This window comes from Anabrus simplex, chromosome 6, assembly GCF_040414725.1.
Source record: "Anabrus simplex isolate iqAnaSimp1 chromosome 6, ASM4041472v1, whole genome shotgun sequence".
Classification (NCBI taxonomy): Eukaryota; Metazoa; Arthropoda; class Insecta; order Orthoptera; family Tettigoniidae; genus Anabrus; species Anabrus simplex.
The window spans coordinates 171,646,111-171,667,435 of NC_090270.1; the positions used below are offsets into that span (position 1 = coordinate 171,646,111).

General features: G+C 37.8%; 1 protein-coding gene across 4 annotated transcripts in view; it reads left to right on the top strand.

Annotated features, from left to right (window-relative positions):
• The window catches only part of nudE (Nuclear distribution protein nudE), a 270,984-nt gene that overhangs the window by 152,483 nt on the left and 97,176 nt on the right, over positions 1-21,325 (top strand). For all 4 annotated transcript variants that reach the window (XR_010860559.2, XM_067150051.2, XM_067150050.2 and 1 more), the window contains exon 6: positions 1,738-1,881. Coding sequence is in view for 3 of the 4 variants with exons in the window: in XM_067150051.2 (XP_067006152.1) it covers positions 1,738-1,881 (144 nt within the window). In the remaining variant the exon portion in view is untranslated. The remainder of the gene's footprint in view (positions 1-1,737; positions 1,882-21,325) is intronic.

Genomic DNA, 21,325 nt, shown 5'->3' on the forward strand with positions numbered 1-21,325 from the left:
TCTGGAGGTCAAATGGACTGTATCGCGATTGACCTGTCTAAAGCATTTGATAGGGTGGATCATGGGAGACTACTGGCAAAAATGAGTGCAATTTGACTAGACAAAAGAGTGACTGAATGGGTTGCTATATTTCTAGAAAATAGATCTCAGAGAGTTAGAGTAGGTGAAGCTTTGTCTGACCCTGTAATAGTTGAGAGGGGAGTTCCTCAGGGTAGTGTTATCGGACCTTAATGTTTTCTTATATATATAAATGATATGAGTAAAGGAGTGGAATCAGAGGTAAGGCTTTTTGCGGATGATGTTATTCTCTATAGAATGATAAATAAGTTACAAGATTGTGAGCAACTGCAACATGACCTCGAAAATGTTGTGAGATGGACAGCAGGCAATGGTATGTTGATAAACGGGGCTAAAAGTCAGGTTGTGAGTTTCACAAATAGGAAATGTCTTCTCAGTTTTAATTACTGCGTTGATGGGGTGAAAGTTCCTTTTGGGGATCATTGTAAGTATCTAGGTGTTAATATAAGGAAAGATCTTCACTGGGGTAATCACATAAATGGGATTGTAAATAAAGGGTACAGATCTCTTCACATGGTTATGAGGGTGTTTAGGGGTTGTAGTACGGATGTAAAGGAGAGTGCATATAAGTCTCTGGTATGACCCCAACTAGAGTATGGTTCCAGTGTATGGGACCCTCACCAGGATTACCTGATTCAAGAACTGGAAAAAATCCAAAGAAAAGCAGCTGGATTTGTTCTGGGTGATTTCCGACAAAAGTTGCAAAGTTACAAAAATGTTGCAAAGTTTGGGCTGGGAAGAATTTTGAGAAAGAAGACGAGCTGCTCGACTAAGTGGTATGTTCCGAGCTGTCAGCGGAGAGATGGCGTGGAATGACATTAGTAGACGAATAAGTTTGAATGGCGTTTTTAAAAGTAGGAAAGATCACAATATGAAGATAAAGTTGGAATTCAAGAGGACAAACTGGGGCAAATATTCATTTATAGGAAAGGGAGTTAGGGATTGGAATAACTTACCAAGGGGGATGTTCAATAAATTTCCAGTTTCTTTGAAATCATTTCAGAAAAGGCTAGGAAAGCAACAGATAGGGAATCTGCCACCTGGGCGACTGCCCTAAATGCAGATCAGTATTGATTGATTGATTGATTGATTGATTGATTACTAACATGTGGAAGAACCCCATGCAGGACAAAATTCTATCACCTCGGCTTCTCTGAAAATCATACAGTTATTATTATTATTATTATTATTATTATTATTATTATTATTATTATTATTATTATTATTATTTCAAATTGTGACGTTACTCGTAATTGGTGAGTTATGATAGACGCTGAAGAAAATGAGAATTGATTCAGCAAAACAAATTTTAAAACACACCGAGCGAGTTGGTCGTGCGGTTAGGGTCACTCAGCTGTAAGGTATCATTCGGGCGATAGTGGGTTCGAACCCCACTGTCAGCAGCCCTGAAGATTGTTTTTTGTCATTTCCAATTTTCACAGCAAGCAAATGCTGTGGTTGCACCTGCTTCCTCCCCACTCCTAGCCCTTTCCTATCCCATCATCGCCATAAGACTTAGCTGTATCGGTGCAGTGTAAAGCAGCTCGTTAGAAAAAAGTTAATACATCATGATGATTTTTGTCTACCATGTGTGTTTAAGAGAAACATCAGCTGGCGTAATTCTAATAAACCTTATTATTTTCTCTTTTTGCTTTCCAGATTTATATCACGAATTGAAGATCCGAGATAAGTATATTCCTGACAATGATAAATGTGTAGAGCGTGGTCGAAGCCCGATAGATTCAAACAAGCTGATGGTGGAGATAGAGACTCAGACTGCAGCAACTGGCTCACCTTTGAAAAGTAAGCTGAATCTTGCTTTGTACAGGACACGCTCTGTTGGACGATCTCTGAACTGCATGAAGAAGAACCCTTCCCAATATTCCTCATCTAGCAAGCACACTTAGTTTAATAAATGAAATAATGTCCCTTTTATGCTAATTGTTCATAAGGTATGCAACAATAGTGCAACTAAGTCAATTCCAGCTATAATTATTTTGAATTAGGCTTGCTGAACTTTGTATTTGATTTTGAATGAAGGCTGCTTTTTACATTTGGTTGTCTTGAACTTAGAGGTAATTTTGGTCTGCTTCTCAATATATGGAATGTCTGTAAAGTACCATATTTAAAATTATTTTTATAAATATTTAAATATCTTTGATTAAGAAATATGATAAATTGCTTAAGATTTTTCTGAAGACTTCAAGAACCTGAGACTATTCTCAAAGTATGGGACTTTATATTTCCACATATATTTTTGGTCAGTGACAAAGTAATTAAGTAATTACTTTGTGTTTTATAAGTGTTATTATTCAGCTAGATGACTGATATGCGTTACTACTTCTTAAAATGAATATTTAATGCATCCTGCATAAATGTTTAATATTATTATTCATAATTTTCCACTCTGTGTCTTTCGCTTCCTCTATTACTTGTATGCTAAGTATTCGTCATCATTTCCATTTATCTAAATGGAACTGGGTTGGGACAAATATCTTTCTCTCTTCTTTCCTCACCTATCTTTGTGATATCTCGTTCCAGTCCAGATATCATTGTCATATAATATTTTGTTATAAATGAGAAATAATAAAGATCTAAACGCATGACCAATATAGCCCAAGAAGAATCTTTTCACGCCAAGATGACTGCTGCCCAGTAAGGTGGCATGCAGATAATTGGATTGACACGTGATGACTTTCTCGGTTGTATTACATGGCTTTCTTGGCCAGATTTGCCGCTTCTCATGTTGGCTAATCAGTTGACCTCACGAGCTGAGTGAACCCTATTCCAGCACTCAGACCAGGATTAAAATCATTGGATGAGCCTGGAATTAAAATCAGGATGTACATGTAAGAGGCAGTAATGCTACCTCAGCATGGCAGGACTGACTTTTATGAAAAGTATGAGGGGAAAGCCATTAATATTCCGTATTTTGTCTCTGAAAGTGTTAACCATAGCAAAGATCCGTGTATGGCTCTGATTGGGCTGATCATTTTCCACATATTCGCCAAGTTTATTCATATATTTGTCCCAGTGTTAAATGTAATTTTCATACTGCTGCTTTAGAAGTCAGGACTTTCTTTTACATCATACCAATCACAAACTCTTAATTGCTTTTTTCATGGGTTTTCAACTTATTCTCATGAAGGTGGCACTCTATAGAGAGAAAAGAGCAACCTCCGAAGATACTTCATTGGACTTACCTGCGGAGTGTTTGAACACTTTCCACTTCCCCCTCTAGAAGAGAGAAACAGTAGCTTTCCCTTTCTCCCATATCTGAAACCACATCTCCATGGAAACAAATTCAAAACTTGAGTGCTTTCATACAGTTCATGCGTGGAGCTGTACTCAAATTCAGACTTCTACCATAGCTACATAAAGGGATACATTTATTGTTCAGGCAAATGATTTATTATATCAGCAAATCGTTTTGGCTTTGTCATAGGATGCAGTATGCGATCCATGTTACACATTTATTGAAGAAGAGGTGTGGTGGAAAGATGATGATGGTGCACATAGCATTTTTAGATCTGGAAACGGCATTTGATCTAGCACCACATGACCTTATATTTCCATTGTCAGCATGCACCAGTATCAGCAGTCTTATCTTTACTCTGTATGGATACTACAACAGCTGACATACAGTCACCAAATTCCTGGATGCTTTTACAGGGTGTCCATTAAATAGTGGAGCAAACCTAGCTCAGGAAAATGCTGTCACGAAAGGATTTTTTACAGACTTTTTTTTTGTGTTAATTTCAGTTTGAAAACAAACAAGGTGCTTGGAAAATTCGCACAGTACTTACCTATGGCCATGTTGTAAACAGTCCTGGGAAAGCAAATATGCATGTATAATGTGTTAGTCATCTGCCAGCTTTCTCTGCTATGCACAACGAACAACTGAGACAAGCGGAGCCATCGCTTGGCCAAACACATGCCAAGCTGTGTCTCTGCCGCAGACTGGTCACAAGCTTTGCCAACTCCACACTTTCATGTCCGTTTCATCGACCTACATCTTCAAAACTGCACCTTGTAGGATTTTCCAGAGAAGTTTGCTCTACCATTTACTGGACACACTGCCTATACAAATGATGTAATTATGCAGAAAACCTGCTGTGCACTCCAGCACTGGACACAAAGCTGGAAAGACAGGCTAACATTATGGAATGCATCTCATCTCCAAAAGACTCGAGTACCTAAATTGTGGCTTCCGAATCAATGACACTGTTTCCATTCTGTAACTGCAGCATCACAACACAATTTACATACCTTGGGTCAATGGTCGCCTCAAGCAGTGTCACCTTATACCAGAGTGAAAGTCACTATCACTTCAGCATGGCTCAGGTGAAGTGGAGATATCTTTTGCAGTAAACATTTACCTGAACACCTCAAAGCAAAAAGGTGAACAAGATCTTAATGCTTTGCATCTCGTAGCCCTTTATGGGACAGAATGTTGTTGTGTGACTGGGAGACAATGAGCAGGCACTCAGTTCCATCTAGATGAAGTAAGCTCAGAAGGATGTTCGGACTGACTCGTCATGATTGCATGAGAAATGATGTATTTGGCAGAGACTTTATGTGACAGCTGTCGTGTTGTGAGAAATGATGAAAATGACAGCTCTGTAGCAAAAATAACCCTTCATTTCGTCCTGATGACACCAGCCACATGGAAGGCTTTCGAAGCCTTGACCAGATAACATTAAGGAGGATATGCAAGGATATGGTCTAAATCTTTGACACCAGTAACGGGGAGAAATGGCTACATTATAGCAGAACAGCAGACTCTATGTGATGGGAAGAATGCTAGGAAAGAGAGATAAGTGTGCCAACAAAATTTGTAACTGAGGAAAAGTACCATGTATTCTTTTTAACCGAATCCTCTACCCTTCTCGTTCTGGTTAATACATTCCAACGAAATGGAAAAACAAAAAGCTTCCCGTTTTAACGGACAATCGTCATTTAAATATGTCTTTGACTTACAATAGAATGAACATTGTTCGTGATTGAAACATTTTTCATTAAGCAAAAATATCTTGTCATATCGTTAGAATATGTAATTGTCTGTCTGAAATATATTGACTAGCGATTCGGGAACAACAGTACCAAAGCAGGATTATATTCAGACACCATTATTCAAGTATGTAAAAGAATTCACATTTACACAGTTTCACATTTAAAGAATGGAAGATAAGTGCATTATTCAGATGTTATATTGGTTGAAATTATACATTTAAATTTTCTGTTTATCAGTCAGACTTTAGGTAGTTTAAATAACAGGATCATTATGTTGACAGCTGAGTGTCTTTTGTAGAAGAAATTGCATTATTAGGATTTGTTGGGCTAGAATAATTTTCTGTATACCTACCTTTGCAGACAGAAATTTAGGAAGGGGGATTGGAACATGTATAAAAGATCTCTTAGTTCTGGATATAAAAGTGTGGGTTAAGCATAAACTGAGAATTGGGTAAAAATGTTGATAAAGATGGTAAAAAAAAAGTAAAGAATGCAGGCCAATTACAGATTAACAGAATCACATGTGTACATCGTCATCACCTGTTACTTATTTCTAAGTATACATTTTTACTCTCTTCATGCTTCGTTTAGTTTGTATTTGTATTTCTGGTGGCTGAACAGGCTGATCATTGCACGATGCATGCATTACACAAATCGCAAGTGGCTGGGTTTGGCAGAGCATTTACTGTACCGGTATGTCAGTTTGCCTCTTTCTGCCAGTAGCATTCTTATTCAAATGAATGTACAGTAGTAGAAACAATTTGGTGCCAAAGTAAGTGATCTTTAAGAAGTGCATTCCTGGTTTGTGGTTTTATCCTTTTCATGATTTGTTTATATTGGTGAGAGCCTTGAAGTGCTGTGCCATCGAGTGTGTCAGCCATATAGTTAGTGCAGAGAACTAAGTTTACCTTAAAGAATTTTACAAAGAAATATAGTATCACTCACACGTCAGTCAAGGATTATCATTCTAAGTTGATAACCGATGATGTAAGCTGCTATATTATTAACAAATTTTCTTGAAACTACAAAGTTGGTGACCTGTTAACACCTAGCTATTTTTATGATGAGTCTCTTAATCTGCTGGTGAGAAAGGAGTAATTTTATGTTATGGCACTACAAGTCCATGGTAGACACTCATCAGGTTGCTGCCATATTAACGGTTTGGTAAGCCATAAGTCTAGTGTTACGTGTATGTTCCTAAGCTCTCATTGTAACGAACAAAGAAACAAACAATACTGATAGCTCCCCATCGAATTCCATTTTATTCACCAAGTTGATTTCAAGGAGTCCCTCACCTCTCTAATGAAAGTGGAACCAAATTCTTAGAACATCTGAGGGTGTTATCCATGGCGTTGGGAAAGCTGTTGTGGCATATTGTACTGATGGTACTCACTAGAAGTGAAGCTTTGTTTTAAAAGTTCACAGAAGTGTTCCTTCCATCACTAGGATTTTCTGTTCATCTGTAAGAATTGTAGCACTGTCAGCCTTTTTAAAAGTTCCTGGTGAAGAATTAGTTAGCCAATACAGCTCATTCATTCCTACATAGAAGTTCCATTAGTCTCGGCATCAGACAGAATTTGAAATTCCTGACATTTCTTTTGACTGTGTATGCTTTATTTCTTTAATTTATATCTTATATTTCTGTTGGTTTTTTTTTTTAGAAAAAGGTAATTGATGAGCTTCCCATTTGGCTTTGATAAGGCTCAAAATGTTTTCATTATTGTCATTGAATATCTTTAAATCAAATTATTTTTAATATTATTATTGAAGATATCATCAGGGGGCCAAAACTTGTTTTCATGAGTGTTTAATTTCTGTAAAGTCATCTCTAAAAAACACCCTGAAGACTTGAATAATATCATATTCGATGTAAGACCTGGGACCGAGCGAGTTGGCCGTGCGGTTAGGGGCCCACAGCTGTGAGCTTGCAATTGAGAGATAATGGGTTCGAACCCCACTATCGGCTGCCCTGAAGATGGTTTACCATGGTTTCCCGTTTTCCCTCCAGGCAAATGCTGGATCTGTACCTTAATTAAGGCCATGACCGCTTCCTTCCCACTCCTAGCCCTTTCGTATCCCATTGTTGCCATGAGACCTATCTGTGTCAGTGTGACGTAAAGCAACTTGTAAACAAAAATGAAGATCTGGGGTTACTGATAAATTCTCCTTCATCCCACATAATTAGATTTATTCTCCAATCTGTATATGTACCCATTGATAGGTTGAGTACAATTTGCATTACATTACTGCCATTTTTGGCAAACTTCTATATTCAAGTTTGGAGGCAGTAGAGCATAGTTCTCATTTGAACTTTAAATTTTCAAGGGGAATGAATGGCCCAAGTTAGGAATATAATGTGTAATTCAACAGGTCTTTATTTTAAATGACTCATTAGCATAAATTAAGCAATAGAACAGCACCAGTACCAATTACATCACTCCACTACCGGAAATGTTTGTTGCATGATAAATGGTGTATTGTACTCCATGTAATAAGGAAAAATGGAGCATTTCATTGGGCCTTTGGTTTAAGGTACTGTACTTGACATACTGTAACTTACAGTAATATTTATTTTTTATTAATCTTATTCTAGGAATCACTATATAAGGGTGGTCCTTATTTTTCAACTTTGGAATTTCTTTGTGCGCACCCTCTAGTTTCTTTCTTTTGGTTATAAGAAGAATTTTAATACCTGTTTTGTTAAAATTGAAGATGAGGAGCCCATGTCACAGTGGCCAGGAAGTTGTCAATAAGTTGTGACTTTATTTGGTCAGTGTAGTTAAACACCAGATTAGTGGACATAAATTACCATCTAGTCGACAGGTTTTGTCAGTCTTGTTTTGTAACATACACGAGGTGAAAATGACTATCAGTGAAAGTGCTAATTTAATGAGCGTAGGTTTTCGTGGCTCATTGTATTAACGTAAATAAATAAATGAACTGGATTAAGGCCACCATATAGATTTACATGCATAACATCACCATGGCACAGCAGGACGCACTCAAGAAACTGTCGACAGAGGGCAGTGAATCAGTAACTTCCCTCCCAACCACCATAGCACAGCACGACGTTCCTTGAGTCCAGTTAGTGGGGTAGGCCGTGGATAGTATGGGCATGACTTCCACGTTCTTTCGAAGAATTTCTTTACTCACTGTCGGAGGCAGAACTTCACATGCCCTGAAGAAGGCCAATGCAATTTGGCTGAAAGCTCGGCTTTATTATTAAATATATATGGTGGCCTTAATCCAGTTCATATATTTATTTTTGTTAAAGTGCTAATTTAGTTGCATGTGAATGTGTAATATTTTGGGAGAAGGCTAGGATTACCACAACAGATTTACCTCACTGTATAAAAAATTATAAACTTTCATTCAGAGTTGCACAGTTGGCAAAAGAAAGTGCTCATAGAAGGACAAATACTCGTAAAGAACAAGAGCAAAGTTTGTTGCAAATCTAAATAAGCTCTTTGATGTTGCCCATGGTAATGCTTTAAACGTGATAAAAATGGAAGAAGATAAACCGTTTTTATTACATCAAAGGGAGTCTGACCATAGAGGTTAAATTGGAGGGGTTGGCAGCGAGATTGAAAAGGGCAAAGATTAGAATTATGAAAGAGGAGGAAATGAAGATGAAGCGTGATAACAGTTCACAGTTTCTGGACAATGTAATGGCGTATGGCTTTTAGTGCCGGGAGGGTCCGTGGACATGTTTGGCTCGCCAGGTGCAGGTCTTTCAGTTTGACACCCGTAGACGACTTGTGCGTTGTGATGAGGATGAAATGATGATGAAGACAACACATACACCCAGCCCCCGTGCCATAAAAATTAAGCAAGGGTCGTTAAAATTCCCAACCCTGCTGGGAATCGAACCCGGGACCTTGTGACCAAAGGCCAGCATGCTAACCACTTAGCCATGGAGCCGGATAATTTCTGGAGATTACTATTGATTCATCTGACAAATCAATTAAAATGAGTGTCTGTAATGGTAATCCCGTTTTTACAGAATCCTCCACGAGCTCAGCTTCTATTTCAGATTGCGATGCAACTGTAGATGTTAAAGGCAAATTCAGAAAAGGAAAAGAAACATGGAAGAAAGTTTTTTATGACATCAAAGATAGTAGCCATTTAAACGTGCTAGTTAAGTCAGAGAGATGATGTGTTTTTCCTTGAAGCTACAGCTGGGGCCTTGAGACATGAAATAGCACTTAATCGTAGTTCAGTTCAAAGATAGCCAGGCTGAGTAGCTCAGACAGTAGAGTACTGGCATTCTGAGCCCAACGTGGCAGATTTGATCCTGGCTCAAACCGGTAGTATTTGAAGGTGCTCAAATACCTTAGCCTCATGTCGGTAGATTTCTTGACACATAAAAGAACTCCTGTAGGACAAACTTTGGCACCTCAACATCTTCAAGAAACATAAAAGTAGTTAGTGGGCATGAAACCATTAATGCTTAAGATACGGAGCACAGTTCGGAACAAAAGGCAGTCAACACTAAATATTTGTTCAAAGAGAGGAATCCAACTTTGGTGAATGTTCACTGGGACATTAAGCTGGTACCAGCATTAAATGTCAGTGATTCAATAACTGGAAGACTACCAAGCATCATAAGCTATGAAAATAAGGAACATTTCATTGGTGTGCCTGCATTACCAAATTCAAGTGAGAAGGAACAATCATTTTCAGTTTAAAATGCTATAAAAATTTGGGGACTGGACGAGAAAGTTCAAATTCTTTGGTGTGACACCACCACATCCAACACATTTGTTTCAATGAACCTATTCCTTTGCTGGAACAGTAAGCATAAAAATAGATGTTATTTCCTTACCATCATTGCATGTACAAGCTAGTGTTACAGAGTGTGTTTGAAAAGGAGTTACCCCAAGTGGCAGTCCCAATGTAATATTTTTCAAAAAAACTTACAAATAAGCTGAATGTCACAAAAAAAAGAAGTAGAAGAAGCAAATTCTGAAGATGGGCATGATCATTTAGAGGAGGCTTTCAGTGGTGTCAGATGTGAAGAAGCACTTATCTTTTTCTGAAACATGATTAGGGGAACTCACTGAATTGTGCACCATGTTTTGGGAGGCAACTGTGGACTTGAAACTAAAAGTAAGGCCACCTGAAGCTTTGCATCATGTAGCAAGGCGGATGGTCAAAGGGATTTATTCGTTCAAGATGTTCCTCTTTCATTCTCAGCTATCCCTCATTGTCAGTGAATTGGATGACCTAAAGAATACTTGTTTGTTTGTGGTCAAAGTATATCAATGGTGTGCGAGCAATACCTTGTATCCCACAATGCTTTCCTAACCATTATTTTCCTTAAGACTGGTCATACCTCCCGGCCACACATGAATATCTAGTCCATCAGAACAGTGTTTGTTGTGTTCCTTTAAATATCGGCGTAGGAAAATGAACCGTATTGTACCATACTGTAGAAATGTATATGTTCATGAAGTATTAACGCACTCCTAGGAAAGCAACGGAAAACTACCTCACTCCTCATTTCCCTCTGCAGTGACACCTAGGCTATCTATCAGCTGTTGGTGGAGCTGTAGAGGATCAAACCAGCCTTCGGGCTGAATACCCAACATACATACATACATACATACATACATACATACATACATACATTATAATGCATTTGAGGTTCATTTTCCTTCACACATTGGCACTGCAAAATGAACACAATGAACATTGTTCTGATGAACTGTATATGTGTGGCCAGGAGGCGTGACCAGTCCTACGGAGGATAATACATCGGAAGAGCATTGTGGGATACAAGGTATTGCTCGCGCACCGTTGATATGCATAGTGGTGGTTTCAGAGTTCATCAGCAATTGCAATACCTTACAATGACTCGTGCTTATTGAAAGAGTGAAAACAGTACGAAAGAGTAAATGTTCAAGTTTCTGAAAGTGCTCTAAGGCTGTCAGCACTTATGGTATTTAAATGAAGAGACTTTGATTGTCTTGCTGTTTGATTACAAAGTCTACAATGACACAAAAACATGTATGATTAGAAATATGAAGCGGGAAATCTTCGAAACCAAAAGGAGTTACACTGTTGTACCTGCGGCAGTTCCAAAACTTTTGGGCAAGATTTTCTACCTTAGTATCAAAGAGACTATGAAAAACCTTAAGACGGTAAATGATACACAGAGAGAGAAGTGAAGTTAATGCAAGATCACAAGATCACAGCTGATGAACAAAGAGAATACATTTAGTCAACACCTTGATTGTAGAAAGGAGAAACAAAAATTATGCTAAAACTGGTGTTGATTTATCATATGTTTACACATTTTGTGTTATTCTATTATATAGTAATTCTTCATTTCATCCATTTAAGTATATTTACAAAAATACCACATTTATGTAAATAATCCCCGCATAGTTTTTTAAAAATTTGAGGCACGAAATTGGGGTGCGGGTTTTATTTGCGTCAATGATTAGACGGGATTATTCGCGTAAATACAATATATATGTTTATTTCAGTTGTTTATGAGAATAGAATTCACACATTCTCTCAGTATTTTAGTCTTATTTAGACATTTAGGTCTGGTGTGGCAAGGCTTAACATTAATTGTGATGAAATTTGGCACATTGTCAAAACATGCCAAAAGTAAAAAAAAAAATTGGGGTGTGTGCGTTGAAATCACTCAACATTTTACTATAGGTGCCCTTGAATAAGGACTGCCCTATATATGTGTATGTACCTAAGCATCTTCCTCTCATAATAAATCGTTGGTTATGTTTGTCTCATAGCCTTCATTCTAAGAATCTGTATACATACCGTATTTGTATCTAAGCCTCTTCATTTTGTAATAAATTGAGTATGCAAACTGATACAAAGTATTATCTAGATTTGATAGTTTAACATAATTTTATCATTTCTGCTCTGGTGACTCCATATCCTGTTAATGTACATCTTATATAAACATGGATATAATATATATACATGTGGGGAGCTCTACTTACTAGCTAGAAGAATGAGAAAACAAAATTTTTAAAAAAATTGAGTTGTAGGCAAACATTTACCAGCCCTTCCTTGGGAAATGTTGTCAAACCATTGACGTCCTTGTGTGTTAACTTGTTGAAAGCTGTGTATTTTCTTTCTACTACTATTGTATCATTGTTGCATGTAGTATTGCAAGCATGATTGGAATGATGCATGTTATTGTTCATTTTGCAAGATATTTATTATGCTATTTTTTTTTTTAAAGTATGTATGCATGGCATCCTTTATACAGTTTTTGTATTTTGTTCTTTCGCATTCAGAACTGCTGTTTGGACTTCATGGTTTTCAGACTGAATTTACTCTTGTGTTGGTGTGCAAAGTTAATATTAATTATATCTTAATGCAGATTTTTAAACATTTCCTTTTTTATTTCTAGTTTTCCTTCCTTCCTTCCTTCCTTCCTTCCTTCCTTCCTTCCTTCCTTCCTTCCTTCCTTCCTTCCTTCCTTCCTTCCTTCCTTCCTTCCTTCCTATATGTATGTTGAGCATTCATCCTGAAGGCTAGTTGGATCCTCAACAGTTCTACCATCAGCTGTCATAGATGGCCTAGGCATCACCGAAGAGGTATTCTAGGGAAATGAGTGATATAGTTTCTCGTTGCTTTTCTCAACACGCCAGAAGTAGCTGTTATATATCAGTCTGCCAAGCCCAATTGAAATGTACACACCAACCAATGTTTTGAGTGACATTTTCACCGGCTGCATAAGGAAAGGCATGACTAGCACCACTCACACCTCAGTCACTTTCATATTGCCAAAGCCAAGCCTGAGACAGGTCTATGAAAGTAACAAATTTGATCTAGCCCGTATCAGAAGACAATGTGCTCTGTAAACTCTAAGTCTCACTAGCAAAGGAACCCATTAGATGATAAATAGTTTAAAGAAAATAGGTACACTTCATTTGTTTAGAAGTTTAATTAGACGCACATGTTTTTTGTGATATGCTGTTGATGATAATGTGCTGACAACATTGTAAAAAGTACTTCACAATGATTGAAAGTGTGATAGAACAAAGTGAGGTTTACATTATTTCATATTGAGTACAGTTTTATATAAGAGAAAAGTAAAATGTCAGCAAATCCTAGTTTTGAAGAATTGTGTGAACAGCAGTGAAATTTCTATATTATATTTACTTGGATCAAGACATTTTTGTACAGGAAATTGAAAACACTGCATGAGGGTTGAAAACATTTTAAATTGGCTGTTCAGGAAAATATACATCATCATCATCATCAAACTCTCTCCTATTTCCCAGGTGCAGTGTACCGAGTATTCTCCATTTATTTCAATCAGGGTACATTTGTTCTCCTTAGATAACTTTTACATTAGTCTTCTTTACAGGTCCTGTTTTGAGTTAAAGCTTTCTATAGTAGACATCAAGTTTGCAACCTTTGAAGTGTGATCATAAGAAATAATTTCCATTATCATCATCATAAATCAGTTTCTGTTGCCTGGATGCAGTGAATGAATGTTCTCCACTTCTTTCTAACTAGGTAGACACCTTTGTCTTCAAGATGTTGCCACTCCAACCCTCAACTTTCTAGGTCTTACTTTATTTGGTCGAACCATCTCTTCCTCTTGGTCTCTTGCACTCTATTTCTTTCTCAAAATACATTCTGGCTGTTCTCTCTGTACCCATTTTCTTTAGGTGACCAAACCATCTTAATCTAGTTTCAACACAGACTTGCTTAAGTGGCTCTTCCACCTGCTCTTGATATTGTATTTCCTCATTTATTATCTTGTCCCTCCTTGTTTTCTGTACCATTGATCTTAAGGACATCATTTCTACAGCTCGAAGTTTGCCAATATCTCTTGGTTGGTGTGCAGGTTTGTATGCTGAATGTGGTAAATAATGGTAAATAACACAAAGAAGCTCTTGTAGAGTACTTACTTTGACCTTTAAGGGCCTTGGTTATCTCAGAGAAGCTTTCTTACTATATGGTAAAACTGTGCTCTTGATCTTTTATCTACCGTCACCACACTACCAAGGTATTGGAACGGCTTGACCTCTTTCAACTTTGTTCCGTCGAGTGTGATGTTGGTATGTATTCTCTGGCGACTGTCTGGTGACACTACTGTTTTTAGAGTGACTTATTCTAAGGCCAAACTGCTTAGATTATCCCATTTATTTAGCCTCTTTTCAACTTTAGCTTCATTTTCATCCCATATCACTACATCCTGAGCATTGAATTTGGAGTTGCTGTGGAGTTGTTTAACTCTCTTCTCTACAGTGTATTTAATTTTATTTATTATTTATTTATTTATTTATTTATTTATTTATTTATTTATTTATTTATTTATTTATTTATTTATTTATTTATTTATTTATTCATTTATTTATTAATTAGTTAATTTATCCCTTCGGTGGCGGGTTTTGGCAGACCTCCTGTGCCAGAAAAGTGAAGTTTTTCGGAGAAAATTTTTTATTTTTAAGAAGCAAGGAATGAGTAACAATTATTAAGGGAACACATTCATATATTATTAAAGGTTAATAAAATCATACTTTACACTCTATTTACAGTTTTTTACCGTAGGCCTGTGATTTAGTTTCATAAAATGTCGGTGTTTTGAGTATACTGTCGTGTGAGCAATACATTTTTATTTCAGGCTTTTGTATTATTCCCATCAGCAACACTAACACAATAAATTGCCAAATTTTGTAAGATATATTTTTCCAAAACTGTGCCCTCACATGTGGAGATTTATTTACAAGTTTTTCAATGCGCTTTTAGCATAGGGCGAACAAATGTTTTTCTGTCACTGTCAAATTTACAACTTCATCTGTTAGAATCAGTTCAAAACAGTCAATCGCACTCACCTCTGGTAATAATCCAACCCTCACACCATGATTTCCCGTAAATGGATTAATAATATGTCGCACACTATCCCCAGGCTTACACATTTTCCACACGAATGTATATTCAACATCTACCATCACCTTAGCTTCTGACGTAATATCTTCTTCACTTTTACTAGAATTACTAAGGTAATCATATGAAAAATCAATAGAATCATTATCGCTACTATCAGAAATACTAGTGTCACTTAGAGATTCATCTTTGATGTAACTTAGTTCCTTATTTTTTTCTTCAGACAAACTTTTCTTCCATTTCGCGCTCGCCATTTCTGTTTACCTCATCAGCTGGCCAGAGGTTGTATATGTAAAGTAGAGAAGATAAGGCATATTTTAGGCCAGACGCTTCGTGAATACGGCTGGAAATCATTTTCCAAAGAGATTAGTTACCCGAGAAATTGTTGGGCGATCGCGAAATGAACACTGCAGCTAAACGAGAATTTCTCGGGCGGTGACGTTATGGGCAGGCGTGCGCCACCCGAGAATTTCTCGGGCGTGCCACTGAAGAGGTTAATAAATTAATTATATGGATTTTAGTGCTGGGTCTATCCAAGAACATGTTTGGCTTCTCTGGTGCTGGCCTGTCTATTTCTCGTTCATGGGTGACCTGCATATCTCGATGTGAGATAATAATGAGATAGGGAGAGGGTGAAACCCATTGTCAGCGCATAGCCTACTTCTTACAAGTAACTAATCTCATTTTGTTCCGTATTGAAGATACAATAAGTAAAATTCTTTCAAGAAAAAAATTGTGTCCACCTATTCAATACAATTATATTTTGTAGTGATTAAATCCTACATGAATTATAAATACTAGTTAGGAACATGTTTTGCCCTATTTTTGGGCATCTTCAGCCTAATACTAATCTTAAGGTCAAGTCTTAAAACTATTAGACATTCGAACTTAATACTAAATACAATGGTTTTACGCTAATTTTTTTTTTTTTACAAAAGACCACACATTGAGTATGTGTGTCCGCTCTCCTCAGACATCTTAATCCTTACTAGGTGGTGGTAATTCGTGGACGTTGGTGGCAAAAATTTTCAAAAATAAAAGATGTGTAAAGTTTTTGAAAATTTACTAAATCGATGAAAGAATCCCAAATTAACCACATATTTCGTTTAAGACCAGAAACCCAAGTATGAAGCGTTCTGAAGACAAAATAAATATTGTCTCAGCATTTTTTCACTGGAAGAATGGCTCAAGTGACATTCTGTGATATGATCTGAGAATGGTTAATTTGAAGTCCACATTAGTCCAACCCCTCGTCCACATCGTGGGAGATGGGCAACGTCATCAAGTAGGAAATAGCCTTTGGGGGTGAAGTACAGTGGGGACTGTGTGGGCCCCGAGATCGCTACGGTAACTTTGAAGGCCGTATAGGAATCCTGAAAAAGATGGCGGGTAACGGGGCTCTGAGATGAAGTCATGACAGGCCTAGCAAGCCGATGATGAATATTAACTCGCTTTCAAGGAAACAAGGAATGATAAGCCAAACGGATGTAACAGACGACGACCCTGGCAAGGAACAGGAATATGAATTGGCACACTGAATATACAAACATTGACCAGAAAAGTAGAAGAGGTTGTAGACATGATGGAAAGAAGAAAACTGGATGTACTAGGGTTGGCAGAGACTAAGTGGAGGGGTGAGGGTAGGAGAGAGCTGCGGAATGGTTTTTGGTTGTACTGGATAGGAAATGATGAGGAAATGCGAAATGGAGTAGGAGTGGTAGTAAGAAATTTATTGAAAAAGGAAGTAAAAGGGATAAGTGACAGGTTAATAAAAGTCAAAATAACAGTGAAAGGAAAAACCTGGGAAATTGTACTAGTGTATGTTCCAGAAACAGGATGCATGCAACAGATGACTTTGAGGAAGAATTGGAGAGACAATTGAATGGAAAAAATAATGTGGTAATGGGGGACTTGAATGCCCATGTAGGCATGAAGGCTTATGAGAACGTGCTTGGAGTGGAAGGATGGGAAAATCAGAATAAGGGAGGAGAAAGACTGCTGGATTTGTGCAAAAGAAATGGGATGATGGTCGGGAATTCGTGGTTCAAAAAGAGAGAAAGACATATGATAATATGGTATAGCAGTGACTGGTCTAGGAAATCCATTGTAGATTACATATCTATGACTGGGAAATGAAGAGGAATGTTATAGATGTAAGGGTAATACAGTCAGAGGCCCTAGATAGTGACCACAGACTACTGGTAATGAAACTGAGGACAGTGATAGAAAGGAAGAGAACAGAGAAGCAAGAAAGACGTATCAGAATATGGAAACTGAAGGAAAAGGAACCCAAGGAAGAATACCAGGAAAAAATAAGATTGAACATACCAGCAGATGATAAAAAAACAGATGAGGAGGAATGGGAAAGGTTCAAAAGGACACTAGTAAAAACTGCAGAGGAAGTTTGTGGGAGAACTAGTGCCAGGAAAAGATGCAAGGAGATCCCATGGTGGAACGACAGAGTCAGAGCGGCAGTTAGGTAGAAGAATAAAGCTTTCAGAGTGTGGTTTCAACAGAGGACAACGGAGACAAGACGAGAATATGAGACGGAAAAAGGAAGAAGCTTAAAAGGTTGTAACAGAGGAGAAAAAATGGATGGAAACGTGGACAAACATGATGGAAGAGGATAGCAAAGGAAATAAAAAAGTACTGTATCGAATGGTCAAGAGCAAGAGGGAAGATGTTATAATGATAGACAAAAATGGAAATGAAGTGCAGGAAATGGAGAAACTAAAAGGAATGTGGAAGGAGTATTTTGAAGATTTACTAAACCCAAAAGAATGCTCTGAGGAGGAAAGTAGAAGCCGGGAGGAAGTAAAAAATATGGAAGAAGAAAAAGACAACATGGGCATAAGTGGAGCTAGCACTGGACAAGATGAAAGGAGGGAAAGCCCCAGGGTTAGATGATGTGAGTATTGAGATGGTGAAGGCAGCAGGAGAGGTAGGGAAACAGTGGCTTTATCGTGTGTTGAAAGTAGTATGGAAGCAAAAGAAAGACTTGAAGGCAGGGGGTAATAATTATTTACAAGAAGGGGAATAGGAAAGAATTTAAAAACTATAGGGGAGTCACATTGATATATGCCACTGTGCAAAGGTGTATGAGAAGATTCTGGAGAATAGCATCAGAAAGAGGGTGGAAGAAAAGTTAAGAGAAGAGCAGTATGGCTTCAGATCAGGAAGGTCCACAGTAGACCTTATATTCGCAGTAGGGCAACTACAAGAGTGTCATTATGAATGGGGTAAGGATCTAGTGATGGCCTTCGTTGACTTTGAGAAAGCTTATGACCGTATGTGTAGAAACAAGGTATGGGAAGCCTTACAGAGAAAAGGTGTCGAGGAACAGACCGTAGAAAGATTGAAGGAGATGTACAACGGGAGTGTCAGTTATGTGAAAATACGGGAGAGAACAGGCTGGTTTGAGCAAACTGGTGGATTAAAACAAGGAAGTGCTCTGTCTCCTTTGCTCTTCGTAGTAACAATGGACGAGATAATGACAAAAGAAGCAAGGAAAATTGGAGAATGAAAAATTGAAGTGATGATGTTTGCAGATGACTTGTTAGTCTGGGGAGAAAAGGAAAAAGATATCCAGGAACAGTTAGATGCTTGGGTAGATGAGGTGGAACAATATGAAATGAAATTTAATGCCCAAAAGAGCAAGATAGTAATCATAACTAAAAAGAAGGAGAGGCCTATGAGAGGGATAATGCTTGGAGGGGAACAGCTTAGGAAGGTAGAGAGTTTCAAGTACTTAGGAAGTATCATAGAGGAAAGTGGAAAAAATGATAAGGAAATAATTGAGCGTGGAAGACAAGCAGGAGCATTCCTGAAAAGTGTCAGAAGCCTGGTTTGGAGCAAGGATGTCCCTCAGAGGAGCAAAAGGGTGATATACAGGATGTACTATATACCTATTGTGACGTATGCAGTTGAGACTTGGGTAACGAGGCAGAGAGCTGTGAATAGAATACAGGCAAGTGAAATAAAAGTTCTGAGAAGCAGGATAGGAGTGACAAGATGGGATAAGATGAGAAATGAGAAGGTTCGAGATATAGTAAAAGAAGAGCCACTACAGAATAGGATAGAGACATCCAGACTTAGTTGGTATGGACACATAAAGAGAATGACCGAGGAAAGGATTTCCTGATAAGGGTTCGGAGATGAGGTGAGGTGAATTTACATGGCGTGTTTGTATGGCGGATGCCCTTCCAGATGTAAACCTCAGTTGAGGAGCTAATGAAGATGAAATGAATGATGGGGAATGAAACTGGGTAAGTAGGTGGAAATAAACTGCTGTAGCCTACAAATAAGAACTGTCCCGGCTTTTGCCTGGACGTGAAAATGGAAAATCACGGAAAATCATTCCCAGGACAGCTGACAGTGGAGATCAAGCTCATGTCTCTCGAATGCAGAGCTAAGCTCCATAGCCGTAGTGTGGTGACTCTGCTCGCTACACATTAGTCCACTATTATGAAATATATGTATAAGAATACACTTCTCAATTATGTTTTGGTTTCATTTTGTGCTTTTGTTTGAGTCATCAGTCCATAGACTGGTTTGATGCAGCTCTCCATGCCACTCTATCCTGCGCTAACCTTTTCATTTCTACGTAACTATTGCATCCTACATCTGCTCTAATCTGCTTGTCATATTCATACCTTGGTCTACCCCTACCGTTCTTTTGTTTGTTATAAAGTGGAATAATTAGTTAAAGAATAGTCACGGCAGTTGATCCCACGCCCCACACAAATAACATAAATAAATATTCTGTAGGGTGTGTTTCAGTACTAAAGTTTGATGGCAACATTGGTCCTTGATCAATATTACGAACGGGAATAATAGTCGTAGTTCTGAGACTCTTTATTACTTATAATCTATTCTGTCATTGCCAGGGTCATGTGTGTGGTTGTTGCTCTCACATGAGCTGGAGAAAGAATTTTCGACTTCAGAGTCACATGGTTAATTTCATTATAGGTCTGTGTTGATGGTTTAACAGTCAATCTACTGTATAATTCAGTCACATACACTAAAATCTGATATGTCTTTCTCTGTATCATCCAATATTGACACTATATCGGAGTCGCTAATCTGTTTTTGCGACGCCATGTCACCGGAAAACCGCAAAAATGTGTAATAAGTGCGTGCACAAAAAGCTGCGGTGTGGAGTGTGTGTATTACGCAACTTTCATTCACAGGAGAAAAAATATTGCAAGATATTGAGGAGATTACCCTCATCAGTAGAGTTGAAGGAACAACTTCTGCTGTGTGTGAGTATATTTGTGTACCTCCTCGGCTAGTAAAGCCGTAGAATTCAAATGGAGATATATATGTTTCCGCCTGCAAAGAGTTCGAGTTAATGACTTTCAGGGTGACTAAGTTAGAGTTAATGACTTTCAGGGTGACTAAGTTAGAGTTAATGACTTTCAGGGTGACTACTGCAGTTGCTCCTGAACATCCATAATAGCTGCCAGCTGTGTAGATGAGCGAAGCTTCCCGGTTTCACTCACAAGATTTCAAGTTGTTTCAAATTTGTGCACCAGTGCCAATATTGAGTTCCTGTCAGAGCAGTTGAAAGCTCATCATCATCATCTCCAAAATTTCAATCCCATTTTTCTCAGAATTTTTTCCCCAACACTTTTCAAGATTTAAAATGCTCCTCATGCCACATTTTTCAGCCAATCTACTTGAAATTCTTAAGATTGTTTCAGATACAACAGAATAACACACTGATGTGCAAATTTTACAATATTTGCAATATTTCAGGAGCAGTTGGTTTTCTCACCATGATCATCATAAAATAAGTTATGCCTATGTGAATTTTTTTCCCTTTAGTGTAATTAAAATTTGTCAAAACTCATGCATCACTTCATGTATATTAGTATTTTAAAACCAAGGTAACATTTTCAGCCAGATCTGTTTAGCCATTTGGTCCGAGGAGCATTTTATAAATACATCGGAAAGTTTTTAAAAATTTTTAATATCTCAAAAACTGTTGTTGATAGAAACTTGTAAACTTTGTATGTTATATCATATTGATACTGACATAAAATGATCCAAATTTTAAGGAGAAAGGATGAAAATGGTAGTTTCTAGGATTTTCACAGATGCATTGCCTTAAATACTCGGGAGATAAAAAATCGGAGGAACCTACAACTTCTACACTGGGAACCTTGAAGTCATGTTTGGACATGATGGGCTGACTGAATCCTAATAAACACATGTTGTGCAGTTGTAAACATATACTTAGCCACAATACACTTCATCATTTAATACACAAAATAGAACGGCACTCAACTCACAAAAATATGTCTTTCGATAGGCACCAACAGGCTTGCCTTGCATCCAAGGCTGGAATAAA